The sequence below is a fragment of the Anguilla anguilla genome, chromosome 17, assembly GCF_013347855.1.
Source record: "Anguilla anguilla isolate fAngAng1 chromosome 17, fAngAng1.pri, whole genome shotgun sequence".
Taxonomy (NCBI): Eukaryota; Metazoa; Chordata; class Actinopteri; order Anguilliformes; family Anguillidae; genus Anguilla; species Anguilla anguilla.
The window spans coordinates 22770464-22790172 of record NC_049217.1 but is presented as its reverse complement, the minus strand read 5'-3'; the positions used below and the strand labels follow the sequence as shown (position 1 = coordinate 22790172).

The 19709-nt window shown below is 50.6% G+C and overlaps 1 protein-coding gene across 1 annotated transcript; it reads right to left on the bottom strand.

The window, feature by feature from the left end:
* Positions 1–1242: 1242 nt before the first annotated feature.
* On the bottom strand, positions 1243–19210 carry ccnf (cyclin F). The gene is made up of 18 exons (XM_035397113.1): positions 19132–19210; positions 18951–19035; positions 17471–17625; positions 16193–16299; positions 16013–16080; positions 15643–15839; positions 14498–14551; positions 13002–13106; positions 12234–12311; positions 10785–10936; positions 10112–10276; positions 9536–9659; positions 8961–9141; positions 8268–8355; positions 5510–5609; positions 4509–4648; positions 3863–4035; positions 1243–3680 (listed from the first exon to the last, which is right to left on the bottom strand). The coding sequence occupies exons 2-18, from the start codon at positions 18961–18963 to the stop codon at positions 3181–3183; spliced, it is 2400 nt and encodes a 799-aa protein (XP_035253004.1). The 5' UTR covers positions 18964–19035; positions 19132–19210; the 3' UTR covers positions 1243–3180.
* Positions 19211–19709: the final 499 nt, after the last annotated feature.

Below are 19709 nucleotides of genomic sequence, written 5' to 3'. Positions count from 1 at the left end.
GGCTATTCTCCTGCTTTGAACTCAGAAAATCAGTGCCCATTCGAAATGGCTAGTGAACCAGTAAAAAAACAGTGGATGCTGGTCTGTGTCATTGTGGGATTGCTGAACTATCCATCTGCACACACATAATTGGCACATATTAAACTATGGTCTGGCACCCGTGTGCCCCAGTTTGCACCCCACTCCAGCCAGGGGGCAAATGCAATCCTCAGACTCAAACAAGGAGCCTCCCTTTATTAGCAGTTTACAATTCAAAGCATTTACACTCTTACATAAAGACAGTGTACATACAAATGCCACAAAATTCCAGCTTTGTCTTCAATGGGGCAGCAGTGTAGTATAATGGGTAAGGAACTGAGCTTGTAACCTAAAGGTTTGATTCCCAGGTAGGACGACACCATTGTAGCCTTGAGCAAGGTACTTCATCTGAATTACTTTGGTAAAATATCCGGTCGTATAAATGTGTATGTATTATTATTTTTAAGTAGTCTCTCTGGCTAAGACTGTCTGCTAAACACCAATAAAAGGTTTGTATCATTGTCATTTGCTTTGTCTCTGAATTTAAAGGCTCTTCCACCAGTTTCTGGCTTCAATTAGGTCCTCAGGTGTGATCTCCACCCCTCTTACATTTGTTCGGTAAACAGCTCGAAGGGAGAAACTAATTCAGTTGGAAAAAGAACCATCACACAGAAAGTCATTTAATTATTAGACCAATGCCAGAGAATGGGCCTTTTGACTCTTGCAACCCAAACCTGCTATAGCTGCATTTGTCTGTGCCAGTGTCCCTATATAGCCGCTTTTCAACCATATGGTACCGGCTCAACTCTGCTCGCTTTTGGTACCAGGTACTTCGTTTTCCACTGCAGATAGTGCCCCCATCAACGTAGCTGGTCGTCATTAGCAACGCCGCATGAAGCGCATTGCTCTGAGCGATCAGTGGGGTCTGCAGTGTTTTCACGTCACCTTTTGGAATCGCAACGTCGACGGACGTGATACCAAAAAAGTACCAGGTACTATCCACAACTTTTGCCCGATGGAAAACCAAAAAAGTTGAGTAGAGTCGAGTCAAGTTGAGCCAGTAGCATGAGGCGGAAAAGCGGCATATGTGTGGTTTTAGTGAAGACCAGGTATGTGGGGTGAATCTCATTAACACATGGAGTGGGGGCATCCCTAAAATTTCCCATTATTCCCCTAACCCCTACAGCTAAATAAAACAAAATCACCAATCGCTTTTTCTTCCTCCACATTTATTGGCAATTTGTTTTAAAAAAACAAGTGGCTTCTTGTTCAGATTGTTACCCGGATTACTGAAAGGACCACAACGTCAGGATGTTTGCATTTCATTTGCATGTACAGTTCCACAGTACAATAAAAAAAACAAAGACACACAACATAGCATTAGGTTCAGCTCACATCGCAAGCGCAGCCAGAGATTCAAGGAATAAACTTTCTTTTCACCGTTTAGTCAAGGCATTATAATTCTTAAATAATCCCTTCAAGTAAGTTTATTATTGGAGGGAAGCATTTCATAAAAATAAATTCACACACAGGTAAGACTTTGGGGTGGGGCAAGGGACCAGAAAGACAGCACTGAAGGAAGCAAGAGCGCCACCTTCAGGTACACTGTGGCAGTTCTTTCTTTTTTTTCGGAATGAAAAAAAAAGTTTTTCTGTTTCAAGTAAAAGCAGCTAGTCACAGCTTTCTCACATTTACATATTTACACACAAATCAGGTACAAAACAGTCACAAAAGAAAACTATTCACAACCATTTACAATTACAACAGTTTGAGGATAAGGGTCATCTCCCCTGTCCCAAACGTTGCAGAGACCACATTGGCAGGTGTACAGTACTTTGAATCTCTGAAAAATGAATCATTTAATGCCGTTTAGTGTTACAAATTCCTTTCAAACTCCCTCCAGAAAGGACGCGCAACACCTATAACCTCACCGCGTACTCGACAAGAGTAGCTGATTGTTCTAGCACAGCAAATGTTGCAATACAAACTCTAGCCTCAAACACGGTTTGAACTGAACTTCCAAACTGAAAAGTGCCACAGACAGCACCAGACATCTCCGCGTGTTACATCGGGGGCGTGGTCACCAGCCGCCGGCTGTAGTCACAGTCGTCGCTATGGTAGCGGTCAGTTTGTCCAAGCTTCCGTACGTCGGCGGTCGTGGCGGTTTTAACAAGCGGCGCACAAACAGTTTGAGTGCGTTGGCGAGACGCTGAATGGCAACTGAATACCTGTTCTACGGTATACAAACCTGCGCGATTTTGTCTCCTTTTGTTCAACAGTCAAGAGACCCAGCAAATCGAAGAAAGCGTGTATGTGCATTACATGCACATAAATTACAGGTAGATGTGTTTCTGTAGACTAAACTGATCATCTGCTCTTCACAATCTGCCCCCCCCCCACTCGGCTTCTATTAACCAAGATGGTGAATGACAGCGAGAAATCAAAGACAATTCACACAAACCTAGGCAAAGAAATGGATGTAAAAATGACTTGTACATGGAGTGTACATCATTGTTCAGCACCTACTGAGTTCAGACATCAGTAACACTGGCCGTTCCATCCTTCATGAATGAAACCCTTGGTTGAAAGGAGGGGTAGGCCACCGGAGGCTGAAAATACAATCAAAATATTGCAGTATTTGGTAACATCAGGAAAATGTCACACTGTATAAATACAGATCAAAGGCAGTTGTAGAGATTTCAGTTTGGATGTTGATGAGCACCTGAGTTATTAGGCAGTTGCAAAAGTGTAAAAAAAAACAAAAAAATTTTAAAAAGATAAACGCGATGTTGCACATGCACACATACACACACAGAACTAGTGGTTTCCGTAACAAAAATCCAACAATTGGGATTTTTTTTTTTTCATTAAATACTGTGGAATTCTGGGATGTCTTGATCAGTGTCAAGTAGTGGATCTGAAATGAGCAGAGACAACAAGTGTCAATAGGAACAACATCGCAGATTTCAAGTATCACCTCCCTCTACTTTGAATATTTTTTTTATTTTTTTAAAAGCTCAGTGCGGATAATCGAGCGTTGCTTGGCACCCACATCCGATCCTTCCTCTCGGGCTGAGAAACGGGCACCTCAAAACGCCCGGGTACAAGGAGAGGGGTGCGCGGAGCCCCAGAGGGGAGAGCAGGGGGTTTTTGGTCAGCGCTCTACAGGACGAGGAAGCCGATGCCGACCCCATCCTCTTCCTCCCCGGCCTCCCCCCCGCTGTGCGCCGCGGCGTTCTTCCTCTTCACCTGCCCCCGGCCGCAGGCCCGGGGCTTCTGGGACGGCTCCGAGGGGGAGGGGCGGGGGCGCGGCGAGGTCGGGACGAGGGCCCCCGGGGGGGGCGGGCTCAGGGCAGCGAGGGGGCAGGGGCCTTGGGAGGGGGGCGAGCTGGCGCTCTGCACGGAGGAGTACCCCGAGCTGTGGAGGTCCGTGCTGAAGGAGTGGAGGAGGGGCTCTTCTCCCTGCGTCCGTGGCGACGCCTCCCCCGCTCCCACCCGCAACCGGGAGCAGCTCCTGCCTTCCTCTTCGCCGCCGTCGCCGTCCTCCTCCTCCGCCTCCCGCTCGCAGAGGCTCTCCTCGTCGCTGGACAGGGCGCGGCAGTGCCGTCGGCCGTCCTCTGGCGCCCCCTTCAGCTCCATGAGCACCACAGCGCTGAAGGATGCTGGGAAGAGGAGGAGGAGGAAACTGTCTGTCAGCAACAGAAACACACAGATCTGTCTCCGAGTGGGGACACTGTCCATCAATACAGGAACAACAACGTGTTTCAGAGCACCCAACAGACCCACTAACCCGCTGGCCGTCGACGGTGCGCCAACACAAACCGCTGCGGGCGCTCACACTCACCGTCTGCGTCCTTCTCCCCCTCGCTCTCCTGGTCCCCCTCGTACCCTGAGCAGCACGCGTCCAGGCTCCAGTCCAGGATGTCCCCGAGCAGCGTCTCCTCCGGGTTGGACAGCTCGGCCGTGGGCGTGGCCAAGAAGCTGCCTCTGTGCGTCTCCATGCTGTCCTCTCGCCGCCTGGAGAAGAATCAGAGGGTGAGGCTCCCGCACACACGCACGCACGCCCACAATGCAGGAACACAAACAAACTCCACACTATCCTTGTAGTGCATAGGCAGCACACCCCGCCCCACACACACCAGCATTGCAGATTATGGCCCCACACAAGCCGGCGAGCTCTGCAGAGGCCGGGGGACTAGAGTTTCTCATCCCGCCGCCGGCAGCCGCGACGTCGCTCATCCATCACAGGGGGCTTCGGCGCCCCACAACGGCGTCTCGGGCATCAATAACGGCTGATTGGACAACGTCTCCCCGGATGTGGTCCCGATACAGCCGTCCCGGCACCAGAGGCCGGCCGTAAAAACCGGGGATCGCACGGCGCGGGCGCATCAATCTACTGCACCCCCAGCCGGGTGAACTGAAACCCCGTGTAAAGGAGGGGAGAGCCCGGGTGGACCGGGTGGGCCAGGGGGGCGGGGGGCGGGGCGTACCTCTTGTTTCCGGTGGGGGAGGAGAGGAAGGTGTGCATGTCGGCGGTTTGGGCAGCTGGGGAGCCAGAATCCGGGCCGGACGACCACTGCTCCACCTCAGGCACGCCCAGGACGTTACACAGCTCCCCAAAGCCCATCACCTGTGCAGAACAGAACAGAACAGCACAGGTCAGCACAGCACAGGTCAGACAGACCCTCTCATACACGCCCACCACCACAGCGTTAGCAATTCAACAGCAGCTGCCGCCAACGGTCACCTGGAAGCGGGGCTCAGACAGGAAGTGACACGAATACACCTGTGATACCACAGCGCCTTCAGAAGGGACGGACCAATCACAGGCTGGGCTGACGCATGCTTGTGTGCCCCTATCCGTTGCCTACAGAAGGACTGTTCTGTTGTCTATGGAGTTCTCAGCAGAGCAGTTTTCAAAAATGTGATTTTTTCTCCAGTCACATGACCACTAAACTCATCCAATAAAGGGATTTAAATATTCAGAAAGGCATTTTATGATGTGAGATTACAGAAATTAGACAACAGCTTGAAAACGGCTCCAAGGCCCGGCGTGTTTGTGAGAATGTGCTTTCTTCGGTCATGTCAACACATGCGCTCAAACCGCGGGCACATGTTTACAAAGCGAGCCCGCCAAACAAGTCCTCAAAGATTTCAAACGGCCAACCCCAGACATGCACACGAGGAGCCACAGACGAGCAATCAGCTGCTGAAGCACATGGGCCAGGTTCGCATGCCCTACAAAACTCAAATATGAGTCTGAAAGCTGCCATTTTCAAGGAAATGCTGGTGAAAACTAAAAAAAAATTTTAAACCTTAATTCTCACCTAAATTAAATACATCAGTGTGCACCAGTGCTTTGAAAAACAAAAACACCGCTCACACTGCTGCCACACGTTCACACAAACATTTTAAAATGGAGAAGTAATCCCCACGCCCAGCCCAACGCACAAAAACATTGACTGGAAGGAATGCAGGACACAAAGCTAACCTTCTCCTTGCTGATATGCTGATAGGCTTCATCCTCAAACCTCTGCTTCACCCCAGTCAGGGACACCTGCCTGTAGTCTTTGGGCACGTCTTCACTGAAGCTGTGTAGTCACAGGGCCAGAGAGGGAGAGAGAGAGTAAAAAGATGGTCAGTGAAAAGGCCTGAGAGTCAATCCATCCATCAACCAATCCCCATCCAGCAATCTACCAATCAATCCATCCATCTTATTCCCTTGTGACTTTATTTTTTATTTTTATTTTTTTAGTTTTAGGCTTTGTAGAGAAGCTCCATCAGGCCTCCTCTGTGAGGTCTCATTGGTCAGTCTCACTCCACCGTTACCGTGGTTATTTCTCCATGAGACCCAGCAGAACCGAGCCCCGCCTCCCTTCCTGCACCTCAGGGTGACTCACACAGAGCAGGAGGAGCTGCAGCATCCCGCAGAGCTGCAGGATGTGCACGCAGACACACACACACACTCCTACAGACACACACACACACACAGTCCTACAAAAACACAAACACACACAGATAAGCAGACATCTACAGATTCTCTCTCTCTCTCTCACACACACACACGCACACATACATACACTCACACACAGTCCTACAGACACACACACACTCCTACAAAAACACAAACACACACAGATAAGCAGACACATCTACAGATTCTCACACACACACACACACTCACACACTCACACACACACACACACACACACAGTCACGCACACACACACACACACACACAGAGTCCTACAAAAACACAAACACACACAGATTAGCAGACACATCTACAGATTCTCTCTCTCACACACACACACACACACACACATCTACAGATAGGAGCAGAGGGGCACCGACAACCAACAAACAAGCACAGGAATGTGGGCGTCAGACGAGATGCACGCTTGCAGGTAGTTCTCCAGGACACAGTCAAACACACCTGGCACAGGACACAGTCAAACACACCTGGCACAGGACACAGTCAAACACACCTGGCACAGGACACAGTCAAACACACCTGGCACAAGACACTTTAACTCCACAACAGGGCTAGTCAGCTGGTGCAGAACAGGGAACTGCTTACTGGCGCTAGCAGGCTGGACGGCTGCCAGCTGGCCTAACAGAGACAGCTACAGGAGAAGGGCTTAATGACTCAATAGCTTGTTTTACGCCAAACGGCAGGTTGGCCCGTCTGGCTCGAGCACCGAAATAGCCCGAAAAACAAGGGACCGGCATAAATTATGAGAAAATAATAACACCCAATTATATCAACAACAAAAAAAAGGAAAAGGTTATGCACAAAAATATTACTGGAGATGTGCGGGTTTTTATTAAAAAAGTATTTATATACAAAGCGACCTTCAAACCCACAGGAAGCTTCAAGGCGTGAAATTCTTAAACTTTGAAATGACTCGAGTGCGCAAAGCTCAAGCAGTTCCATAGGGACCAGCATCCTTCGCGCTGCTTGCTTATGCATTATTCATGAAAATTTAAGAACCGCGCGACCGGACGCAAGACCGCAGGGCTCAGGACCAGCTCCACTGAAACGGACCGACAGACTGAACCGCTGTTAACCGTTTATTCCTTTTCAAACGAGCATTCCCTCTGGATTTACCAGAGGTACACACTATTCTTTTACCTCGTTGATGAGAGGGGGCTGGGGCCCAGAACCGAAACAATTTGAACCATTCTTTCCCCCCCCTTCCAGAGCTAAAGGTAAACAAGCTAATTAGCGGGGCTGTTGAGGCTGGAGCAGCACGATGCAGTCTTCTCAGGTTTACTGAGACGGCTGTGGATCGGGCACACAAAAAGGTTTATTTTCATTTTATTTATCAAAAATTCACAACTTCGGCTGCCATATTGGTAATCGATGAGTTTTCCCCACTCTAAAATCGGCATCGAATCGGACTCAAAAACCCCCTATCGATCAGGCTCTACCACATGGGCGAAGGGGGGGGGGGGGGGTACTTCTGTAGAGGAAATCCTTATATGGGCCTCTCACAGATCAGCACAACTAACTGAGAAGAAAAAAGAAAAGGAAAAAAAAGACACCATACAGCCCTTGTGGCAAATGGAACCCCCTACTGGAGGCAAGGGGACACAACACTGTTCAGGAGCTACCCAATACCGTTCTTGGGGTTGCCGTGCAACAAAGAGTTGAGCACAGTCATGGCTGTTTCAGTCAGAAGAGCCCCTTGGGTACTGCACAGGCTACAGGGCCATACTGTGGGGCTTCAGGCCAGCCGGTGAAAAGCCTGCCCTCCTGTTACTGATGGCACGAGACAGCTGGTGCAGGCTTCCGACAAATCGCCATGGATACGAACAGAACCACAGGACCCCGATGCCAGTTCTGAGAGGCGCACCAGGGCCGCCCCGTCCTGCGCGCTCATGGGAACATCATGGCTGAGCGGGCTGTGCCAAAACGGGAAGCAGCACAGCGCCAGTCTTTTTTTTTTAATACAGGAAATGATCTTGCGACAGCCCAATTCTCAGGGGTCAAGACGTTTTTCCCGCTTCTGGAATGAGCTTTCAAAATCGCTTATTCGGCTCCCAAAACATTCAAAACAAAAGATACGGAACTTCCGAAATACTGTGACACTCCCAGGCGCTCTTGGCGAACGGGCGCTACTAAAAGCCATTGTTCTCCTCGGCGGTTTGGCTCTGCGCACCAGCCGCCACGGCACACGCTCGAACCGCACACGCACCGTGACACCTCACACCGAAACTGTGGGTCAGGGGGGGAAGGAACTCACCACTTTGTGTACAGCTCGATGGCACAGGGGACCAGCTCCTCCTTGCAGAAGCTGGTGTGCTCTGCCAACGAGGCTGGCCAAACGGGAGCTGCGATTGGGCAATGAGACAAGGGGGTGGGGTTTAGGGTCAAGACCTGGAGCACACTGCCCTTCTGACATTTCATGCCTTTTCCTGGGAACCACCCACTTCCCCCGCCCGCTTACCAGAAATGTGTTAAAACAAGAACATTAGCAGATTTTTAAATCTGTGCAGTAACTGGAAAACGTTGAGCTATAATGAACACACATCTCCTGCAGCCTAATGCTACATTTAAAATCTTTTTCAAAACCTTTACATTTTCACAAACCTTGTGTGTAAAATTAAATATCATGCAATAGATCAGACAAATTTAAGACATTTCAACTAAAAAAAAAAACTTTTTTAATGTTCCCCATACTATAATCCACACTGTGTAAAACACACACACACACACGCCTAAAGGACACAGACACACCTCAAAGGAACGACACACACACACACACACACACACACACACACACACACACACACACACACACACACACACACACACACACACACACACACACACACACACACACACACACACACACACACACACACACACACACACACACACACACACACACACACACACACTCAGAAAAGCAGGCGTGGGGTGAGCCCGGGCGTACCGTGGTGGTGCAGGGCACGTGTGAGCAGCAGGGCGGCGCTGGCGAGCCGGGCGGGGGACGGCAGGGTCAGGGAGGTGTAGAGCAGGGAGAGCTCGCAGATGTAGCTGAGCAGGTGCGAGCTGCGCCTCTCCAGAGGACACAGCGCCAAAAGCACCTCCCCGTAGTCCAGAACTGTGGGAGTCTGCAGGAGGAGACCAACAGCCAATCAGCCTGCGGGAACCAACCGGCGAGGGAGCACAGCCGACCAATCGGTATGCTTTAAACGTCCCCCATGTGGGCGGGGAGTCCCACCGGGCATCTGTGTGCCCGTCTTTGTGTGTCTGTCTGTCTTGTGTCCGTCTTGTCAGCCAGAGTGTCTAGTATGTAGCTGCTAGCGTTCGCATCCATTTGTGTCTGTCTGCATTCAGTCCATCTGTCTGTCTGCCTACCTGCATGCCAATGCGCCCATCTGTGTAAGAGTCTCAGTGTCTGTCCGTCAGTCAGCCAGAGTGTCTAGTGTGTGTCTGCTAGCATGTGCATCCGTTTGTGTGTCCGTCTGTCTGTCTGCCTGCCTACATGTCCGTGTGTCCACTCACCCGGATCCTGCCGTCCAGCACAGAGATGACCTCTCCCATCATGCGGACCAGGTCCTCGTACTTGTAGGTGTTGTCCGTGAGCCAGACGGCCTCCCGGATGGTCAGGATCTCCTTGCTGACGTACCTGTGGGCCGGCAGGAGAAGGTCAGGACACTCCCGTCCAGCGGCACTGTCAGGGGCCGGGTTACAAGCAGGACGAAAAAAGGGGGCTGTGGGGGGGGGGGGGGGGGGGGGGGGGGGGTTGGTTCATCCAGTTAAAGCTCTGTGTGGATGGGACCCAGTCTGGTATCTGTAAATGCTCTATACCAGTGTGTGTGGGCCCCACAGTCTGGTATCTGTTAAGGCTCTGTTCTAGTGTGTGGATGGGACCCAGTCTGGTATCTGTAAATGCTCTATACCAGTGTGTGTGGGCCCCACAGTCCGGTATCTGTTAAGGCTCTGCTCCAGTGTGTGTGGGCCCCACAGTCTGGTATCTGTTAAGGCTCTGACTGTTCTAGTGCATGGACAGTCGAACCCAGACCGTGCCTGCGCTGACTGCGGCCCGCAGCAGCGCAGGGTGCCACGCGCGCAGCTCACCGGGTGCAGACCACCATGCAGGCGATGCCCAGCAGCTGCAGCCGAGCCTTGGGGACGGCGTGCCGGGCCAGGTAGCGGTCCACGCAGCTGACCGTCACGTGCAGAGCCCGGCTGCAGAAGTCCTTCATGGTGGTCACCTCCACCAGCCAATCCACCAGGATATACCTGAGAGGGGGAGGAGGGGAATGAAGGAGAGACGAGGGGGAAGGAGGGAAGAGAGAGGTAGAGAAGACAAACATAAAGTTAAAAAGGTAAATAAGAATGCCCCATTTCTGCCCTGGGGGCTCCAGATCACTCCCCATAGAGGAATACTGTGGAACTGATTGCTGCTGGGATGTTGGAGTAACTCCAAACCAAGAGAACAGAACAGGATGAACCGCCCTAGGGGGTAGAACCGCCCCAGGGGGTAGAACCGTCCCAGGGGGTAGAACCGTCCCAGGGGGTAGATCCCCCCCCCCCCCCCCCCCGCCATCGCCTGGACTGCAATGGAGAAAACCATAATGCGCTCCACAGGGGGTGGTTTCTTTCACCCACAATCCCCCCCCCCCCCCCCCCCGAGCGGTTAAGAAAAGGAATTAAACGCACACACAGAAGAACACTCGAGTCCAGGCCGTACGGATTTGGCCGAAACCCTGGGACACCCCCCCCTGGGACACCCCCCCACCCGGCTCACCTCATGGTGTCGTTAATGCCCCGGCGGAGCAGGTCCTCGGCGCGGCGGCGGGGGGCGGGGCAGGAGCGGAACACCTGGGTCACCAGGTCAGCGCAGGTGCGCTGTTCCAGACCCAAAGGGTTCCCACTGCAGCACAACCTGGCCAGCGCCAGCTGAGAGAGGGAGAGGGAGGGGGGGAGGGGAGGCAGAGGAGGAGAGAGGGAGAGAGAGACAGAGATCATGTTCTGTTGTAAGTCGCTCTGGATAAGAGCGTCAGCTAAATGCCTATAATGTAATGTAATGTAATGTAATGTTCTCCATTGTCACTGTACGGTCAGTTATTTGTATTATAACGCCCACACCACAAACATCTGATTTATTTTTTTAATGACACTGCTGCTCAACTGAGACCCCCACTGGGGACAATATCTTATCCACGACACGTTAAGCTACAGGCAATGTGCACAGAAATCGTAATTCATACCATTAATACATCTCACAGTTTGCAATGTGTGGGGGGGGGCGCAGTCGTAAAAAATCCAAGAGAGTCTTTGCACAGGGAAAATATTCAAAGATATGTACTTCTTTCAAATAATAAAATACACTAAATAATAAAAAAGAAAAACACAGGGGTTTCTTCCAGGCCAGCTCATTATTCCCCTTCCCCACTGTGGAGCTGGAACCAGGCTGGCTGGCTCTCCAGGTTCATGCCCTGAGTGGACATCGACCGCTTTCATTGCCCTGTCGAATCAGTTTCAGCTCAGCCAGTCAATCTGCCATCAGGCCTGCTAGCAAGTCGCCATGCCGACGTGGTGAGCGTTCCAAAACAAAATGGCTGCCGTACACCACCCAGGAAGGGCGCTGCAATTGTGCAGTAGTCGAGGTGAGCTCTCTCACCTGTTCCGGCTCTACGCAGGGGAGAGACTGCGACAGGCGGACAATAAACAACGTTTAAAAAATAATAATATCAATGTTGTTTTACCGGGGTCGGCTTGACGGAGACGAGAGCAGAGACCAGAAAACGGACCGGAGAGTGAGAGGCAGGCCGTACGGACCGGCGTTCACCGGCCTGAACACGACCGCGCGATACCGCCGACAGGCGCGCTCAGACAAAGCTCCAAAATCAGCGGGGGTGGAGGGGTGGGGGCATGAGACGGGAGCAGGGGCTGCTGTACACCATCACGGCTCAAACCGAGCCACCAGCTGACACGCCGACGCCGCCCGTTTGGGGTTATTTTTAGAAAGGCTCGGAGACGAGACCGGGCGCGGAGAGGAGAGCGAAGGGGGGGGCGGACCGCGGTCTGAGTGGCGAAGGCGCCGATGAGGAGGAGGGCCCTCTCCAGACTCGCGCTCCGCTCTCTGTGGCGGGCGCTGGAGTGACCCCCCGGGGATCGGTACATCGGCGGGAAGGAGAGACTGACGCACGCGGGGAAGGAAGGAAGGAAGGAAGGAAGGATCGGGGGTACCAACCTGCGCCTCCCAGCAGCCCTTGGCCGCGTAGTCCCTGAGCGTTCGCAGACACTGGAGGTACCTGCCTGGATCCGCCACCTGAGGGGGGGAGGGGGGGGGCAGGGTGAGCACACTGACTTCAGCTTCAACACAAACTGGAACATCAGCAATAACATGTTCTTCAAGGGGCTAACAGCAGCCAACAGAATGAAACCATTTTGTCTTAACAATACTGTTACAATAATGGCGGTAAACATCTGCTTCAGGTAACAAGGCATAACAAGACAAAAAAAAAAAAGTTGAGTTCAGTCAGAAGCGAAACTTAAGTATCGCAGTGCCAATGTAATCCATTACTCCGCTATGTTTTTAGAGCTTTGAGCGCTAATCTAGCTCTCGTTTGCATAGCGAGTTTCTACTGCTCTCAGGATGGGGCGTGGCGTCGCAGTGACAAAAGGCCCGGGGGTTCCACCCCACACCCAGGGAGGGGGGGGGGGTCCTCAACCCCACACCCGGGCAGGGCCTCAACCCCACACCTGGGGAGGGGGGGGTTCCTCAACCCCACACCCGGGCGGGGCCGACGCCAGCACAACCCAAGAGTGAAATGAGGGTCGTCGCCGCGCTCTCTCCAAACCGAAATGTGAAACGCTGACGCGTTCACCGCACATCCGTTTCTGTCGTGCGTGCTCTCGGCCGTCCGCGCGAGCGCTTCATGAGGATGAAATTGAGGGGACAGCAGGAAGGCGTTTACGGCGGCGGCGGCGCGGTAATGTTCCAGCGGGAGTGACGTACCGCCGCTACGCGCCGATGCTCCCACAGCAGGAAGCAGCTCTGCAGGCAGCCGTGACGGGACGACTCCTCCAGCATGGACAGGGCCTCACTGCGCTTCTCCTCCTCCTGACACACACACACACACAGACACACACGCACACACACGCACACACACAGACACACACACGCACACGCACACACAGACACACACACACACAGACACACACACACGCACACACACACACACACAGACACACACACAGGCACAGACACACGCACATGCACAGACAGACAGACAGACAGACAGACACGCACACACACACACACACACACATATACACACACACACACACACACACAGACACACACACGCAGACACACGCACACACACGCACACAGACACAGACGGCAAAATGATTAACTCAGCTGGCATGCCAGAAAAAACAACAGAACGGGGGGGTATTTCACAAGGCAGGATTACCGTGTTAGCTGGATAACTGCACAGAGTAAAACCCAGTTCCAGCTTTTTACTTCAGTCCACGTTCCCGATTTGGGCGGGTTCTGGGTTTTACTGGGTGCAGTTATCAAGCAAACTCCGTAATCCCGCTACATGACACAGGGCCCAGGTCAACGTGTCAAACAGCTGGACGGAAGAGGATAAAAGACTGGTGAAATATCCCTGACAGTGTCCTTGGAACCCCCCCCCCCCCCCCCTTCCCCAGGCTGCGCAAAGTCAGGGCAAACCGACCTGGACCACAGCAGATTTCAAAACCCCTTAACCACCCCTCAAGTCTGTGTGGGCAAATTGATGGATTTAAATAAACAGTCACACAAGCAAACACAAATCTCCTGCGCTTCCTATCGATTTCCATGTGATCTGCGCCCTCCAAAAATTCCCTGACATGACGCAATCTGACTAAAGCTAAAATTAAAATGACCAAAAACTGGCCAATAGGAGTGCAAAGGAGGATTAAAATGGATATAAAGTCTATTACTCAAAGTATTAGGCAACTGGAAATCCACTGCAGCATTTTCACCCCTGCTGCACATAGCACTCAAGTGCTAGAGGTCAAGTGCCCTGCAGTAGTGTTGAGGAGTACCTAATCTCACACACGTCTATGATGGAGGCCTGGCTAGAGAACGTATGAGGACCGAATTAACACCTGCAGACTTCAGCCTGAAGGTGCCCCTGGGATCCTTCAATACAGCAAAACACCTCGAAAAAGAACTTACCAACCGTGGCCTCCTCCCCCACACCTCCCTCTCCCTCTCCCCCACCCACCCCTTCCCAAACGACCTTTAACAGACTACACCCACACACCTACCCGCCTGCAGAGGACAGAGAATGGCGGGGGGGGGGGGGGGGAAGGGGGGTGTATAATCCAATCTGTGTTGATGACAAGTCAGGCTGCAAACCCCAACGGTCTGATCAAAACTGAGGCACACTGAACTCTCCCCAAAAGCACTGTCTGTTCATCCTCCCCTCCCACCCCCCCGCCCCCGCCCCCGCCACTTACATCGAAGAGCTGAAGAACTCTGGCCAAAGAGTGCAGCAAATAACCCTTCTTCTCCTATAGAACAGAAAATTGACAAACAAATGCATTAGAAGATAAAACAATTTCATTAAGGCAATTGCAATAACACAAACTGCAAAGGAAAAACAAATAAATCATAATAAATCACAGGAATTTAATAACGGCGAAATAGACTAATGCATTAAAGACTGCCTTTGTCCACAATCCGGCAATAAAAATAAATAAATAAATAAATAAATAAATAAATAAATACATTTTTTTACACCAACAGCTATAATGGCTCCTTTCTCCTTTCCAAAAACCGTCTCCCTCAACCAGCTGCTACCCTAGGACAGGAATTTTTTTCCCCAATTTCCTTTTAAAGAAGAAGATTAATTCGATGAATCCGACTCTCTGCCTCATCAATCCCACAGTAAAGGGGAGCGATGGCTCTCCATTCAATATCTCCCCACAGCCCTCATCTCCAGTTACGAGGTGTCGAACCGCCCGGTGGGGGCGGGGGTGGGGGGGGTGGGGGGGGCATCGTTCCCGTTCACCTCCTCTTTACGCTATACGCAGACAAAATTGCGCCTGAGGATCGAGGTGACCATGAAAAGATGTATGAACGATTATCTTTCGGTTTTTCAACCAGAATTGGAAACTCAAACAACCTTCAACTAATAAATTTAATCAAGTTTAGTTTAACCCCCCAACCTCCCCATTCTTACACATTATGGAAGGAGGACTCAAAAATTCAAGAAAGTAAAACAAGTACCACACAAGGATTTCAGGGAAAAGTACCTCACAAGGATTTCAGGGAAATGCACCAGTGCAAGGATTGGACATCCAAGTGTTCATGAACTTCAGTGGTGCAGTCATTTAGTGTAAAAAGGGTGTGCTAGCCACAGGCGAGTTTTAGCAACAGAACCTTCAAATGCACCCCCTAGGGGCCATGCTGTAGTACTGCAGGCCAGCACTCCAACCAGCCCAAAGCAGCAGAGCGTGAAATGGAAGGTTGGGGCTGGGGCTGGGGTTCGGGTTGGGGCTGGGGCTGAGGTTGGGGGCGGGGCTGGGGGCGGGGCTGGGCCTGGGAGCGGGGGGCGGGGCTGGGCCTGGGGGCGGGGCACCGGACGGCGCGTGCGGCTTACCGCGTGGGCGTCGCACTCGGCCTTGAGCCGGTCGAACACCACGGCCTTGCAGCAGCTCCCGGAGGGGGACCACGGCGGCCGGATGAAGACCCAGACGAAGGGATCGGCCCCCGAGGGCCGGAGGCTCTCCGCCAGGCCGAAGAACCAGGCGGCCTTCCTGCCGCACAACTCCGCGCGACCCTCGTCACTCAGCGACGCTGCGCCAGGCGAGGGGCGAGGGGGGAAGAGAGAGGGAGAGGGAGGGAGAGAGAGAGCAAGAAAGAAATAAGTATTAATATGAAAAAAAACCATTTGAACATTTACAAAACACTGAGTTCACAAACACTGAGAACAGAGGAATGGCACGTCTGTCAGTCACGGCAAAACTTACGTCCTTCGTTGTACAAGTACGCGATACCCAGTTTCACAGCCGCCTCGAAGTTCCCTTTTTCCGCCGCTCTGAAACAAGAAAATGAAATTAAAGCGACCGTCAAAAAAAAGAAATAATTTTTTTCAAAAGGCCATCTGTGGATGCACTGGTCGGGGGGAGGGGGGCAGGGACCTTGGTTACCTCTCAAAGAGCCAGACGCTCTGAGGGGCCGGCCAACTGTCCTTAAAGCTGACCCTGGCCCAGATGCTGGAGTGGCTGTCGATGATGTCACGGAGTCTGGAATGTACCTGAGAAAAAACAAAAAAAAGGAGGGGTGGGGGAAGGAAAGAGCCTTAGAGGCGGTGTCTGTTAGCATTACACCAGCACGCCATCTTAGTCTTACAGGTGCCAACTACTTTTATGCTCTCCCCACAACCCCTCCTCTTCACTTGTCAAACCAGCTCCACGTCCTCATTCGGTTTCTGGCAATGCAATTCCACAAAGTGGTACAAAGTAGTTTGATTGAGACTGTGTGTGTGTGTGTGTGTGTGTGTGTGCGCGCACGCATGTGTGCGCGTGCGTCTCTGTGTGTGCTTGTACGTGTGCATGTGTGTGCGCGCATGTGTGTGTGTCAGGCAGAATGAGTAAACGATGAGCGTGTGGCCTCACTGTGTGACACACAGCTGCGAGCACTACGGCCGTCGGTCTCCAAAATGTTTTCTGTTTGGAAAACAATCAAAGGCCCCTTCTCTCTTAAACACTATGTCCTGAGGCGTTTTGCCTTCTAAACACCAGGAAAGACAAATCTCATCTGTCTGCCAGCCGTTTGAAATGGCTCCTGCTCGACTCGAGTGCCCCAGACGACAGGCAGCCTGCAGTCCTGTCCACAATGCTGCAGCTCGGGGCAAGACTCCCCGTCTAGATTCTAGATTTGAGAGTGCGAGACCACCTCCCCCCCCCCGCCTCAATGTTAAAAAGAGGCCAATTAAATGAAACAATATTTTGCCATATTGTGGCTTTTAGTGAGGAGTTTTTCACCGGGCAAAGAGGCCATGCAGGACCCAGACAGTGCTGTGGCCTGCAGGTGTGTGTGGGGGCACTCAATCCATTTGATTTGCTGTGATAGATCCCCCATTACAATTCAGTTGCATCCATTCTACCTTTACACCAGGCCAGCCAGCGGAGGACGGGCTCCCCTTCTGTCGTCAGATTCCTCCCGAGATTTATTCCCATCGGGGAGTCCTCTCATCACCATTAGAGGGTCCTTCTCCCCACTGAGTTTTTTTTATTTTTTATACTTCACGTGCTTGCTATTTGGGCGTTCAGGCCTGGTTTTTACCATTTTTTGCCCTGCCGTTACTCTGTAAAGCATCTTTGTGGCAGTCTTCTGTCAAATTCACTATACAAATAAAACCGTGTGTGTGTGTGTTTGCGTGTGTGCGTGTGTGTATTTGTGTGTGTGCGCGTGTTTGTACTCACAGCTCTGACAGACAGCAGGTCCTCAGCAGACAGACACTGGAGCACACACAGGAGAACCTCTTCGGGCAGGGACAGCAGGGTGAGGAAGGGGGGGCGCTTTCTTACTCGCCTCCTCGCTGGCACCGAGAAGCACTTTGAGCAACGGCAATGTACCACTGGGGGGGAGGGGGTAAAGACAGAAAGAGTTAATCATGCTCGCAGCAGGTTAATTAATCCTCATCACAAAAATGAATTACGTTTTTAAGTACTTTGGGCAATGCTCATGTAAACCTGCGGGAGGACAACCAAATTCACAAATGTCCCCATCAACACCCCAGACAGGGAAACTGAAACTTGCTCAAGTCTGAATGTTAGCTATACCAAACACAGGGGCACAATGGCCCACTGCCCCACCCAGGATTTTAAGATGCGATCTTCTGATCATGATGTAGTCTCAATATAAACACATTAACACCCCACCCCTGCTAAGCCAACTACTATTAACGTTATCATACATCATGCACCCAAGTGGCTACCTGGAATACATAATAACGTCAAATAGGTAGAGTATTTTCAAAATCAAATCAGATGGCCAGTATTGCTTCTTAAAGGTCTAAATTAATATCCTTGAACGAATCCTATGAGCAATGCGTGCCATTCTTTTTTCCAGGGGCATCTCGTCTCGTCAGTTATCCATTTTAGTAAGCAACTAACGCTAGGTTTCTCACAAAATATTTCCACTAACGCAGCGACGCAATATGGAAAAATGTGTTAAGTTACTTTAACTACCGTTAGGTATTATGCCCAGCAAACGTTAGGTTACAAGATAGCTACAATATAATGTTTATATATCAATTAATAAGTTATAAGTCGATGTGTTCTGTCCCATCACCACACCAAACTAAGCGCCTAATTTTCCCTCCGACCCAGCAAGCTAAGTTAGCAAGCGGTGACTCCCTCAACATACTATCAATACTATTTGGGACACCATTATAACTGACAGGCAAGCTAAATCACAAGGCATATGTAGTTAACGTGTACTAAAATTAATAATACGTTCACTGAATGTGTGTTAGGCGCAGAAACCCACAGACTACTAGCTCGCCGTGCTTGATCTCCCAACTTTATGTAACGTTAGCTGATAGATGCCCCAACTGTTGACTAGCTAGATAGCATCCCTAACTAATATTCAGTCATGGCTAATTCTACAAGTTATTTATCAATATGGCAGGAATATGCATATAGCCTGTTAAATCATAGATAACTTCATAAGCAAGACGGAACCAACTGGAGCAAATAACTTGGATAAGTTACACTGCTAATGCTAGTCATGCAGCCAGCAGAAAGAGAACCAACTTAGGCAACCAAAATGTACAACTAATTTATGCACCATTTTAAATCTAAAAATAAATCTGACCAAAGCACTAACGTTAGCTGAACTCACATTTAACAACTGACATTTTTTGAACAATCACACACAATACATTAGATATTAACTTACCTCCCGCTTTCATTTCAAGTTTTAGCCGAAAGAAATTAGCAAAGTAACGATACTGTACACAGCTAGCCCACACTGACGTTGTGATCTAACAAAACAAAAACAATACAGATTGTGCTTATTAGCAGTTTATGAACTTTGGTTAGTAATGCATTTACTAATTTTGCTGAGCAGGTAAACTAACTTGTCAGGGAGACGGATGAAACCAATTAGCTAGCAAACCTTGCTAAAGTTTTGCAAGTGCATGCCTCACAACTCGAGTTTTTTAAGTTCCTCCCCTAATTTGGCTAAGCACCGCCCGCGCGCTCCGTTTAAATATCAACTTCAACTCTCTATTGGTTGACGCAGCCGCACGCCCAACAAGCTAGGAAAAGCAGTCTGATTCGTCTAGAAGTAAATGTCACTGTCTGATTGGCTCCTGGTCGCAGTAATGAAAAGAGAAACAACCGATTGGATAAAATAATGCGATTTCGAATTACGCGCTTCCAAATTTCTGCAACAGTATTGGTCGTGGAGAGCGGAAACATCTAACATCCATTAGAAGGTGTTACGATTTGGGATTTGTAGTGAACTACGAGACGGTACTTTAAATCCACGGTATTTAAAGAGACAGGAACCTTATTCTTATGTAAATTCAATATGCCTTGTCTTGAACTAGGTAAGTGTTCATTTACACCAGATTTGCAATCTGTAATCGAATAATTAGATTTTTGTGTATGTAAAATATTAATGTTAACTTAGTAACAGAAATAGCTTGAATTT

Bases quoted from the DNA above. Each gene is read 5' to 3' on its own strand.
- ccnf (XM_035397113.1), bottom strand. The intron at 12,312-13,001 runs GTACGTCACTCC...TCCCCCCCTCAG, and splicing joins AGCATCGGCGCGTAGCGGCG to GTGGCGGATCCAGGCAGGTA. The intron at 10,277-10,784 runs GTGAGCCGGGTG...TCCCCCTCTCAG, and splicing joins GGCATTAACGACACCATGAG to GTATATCCTGGTGGATTGGC.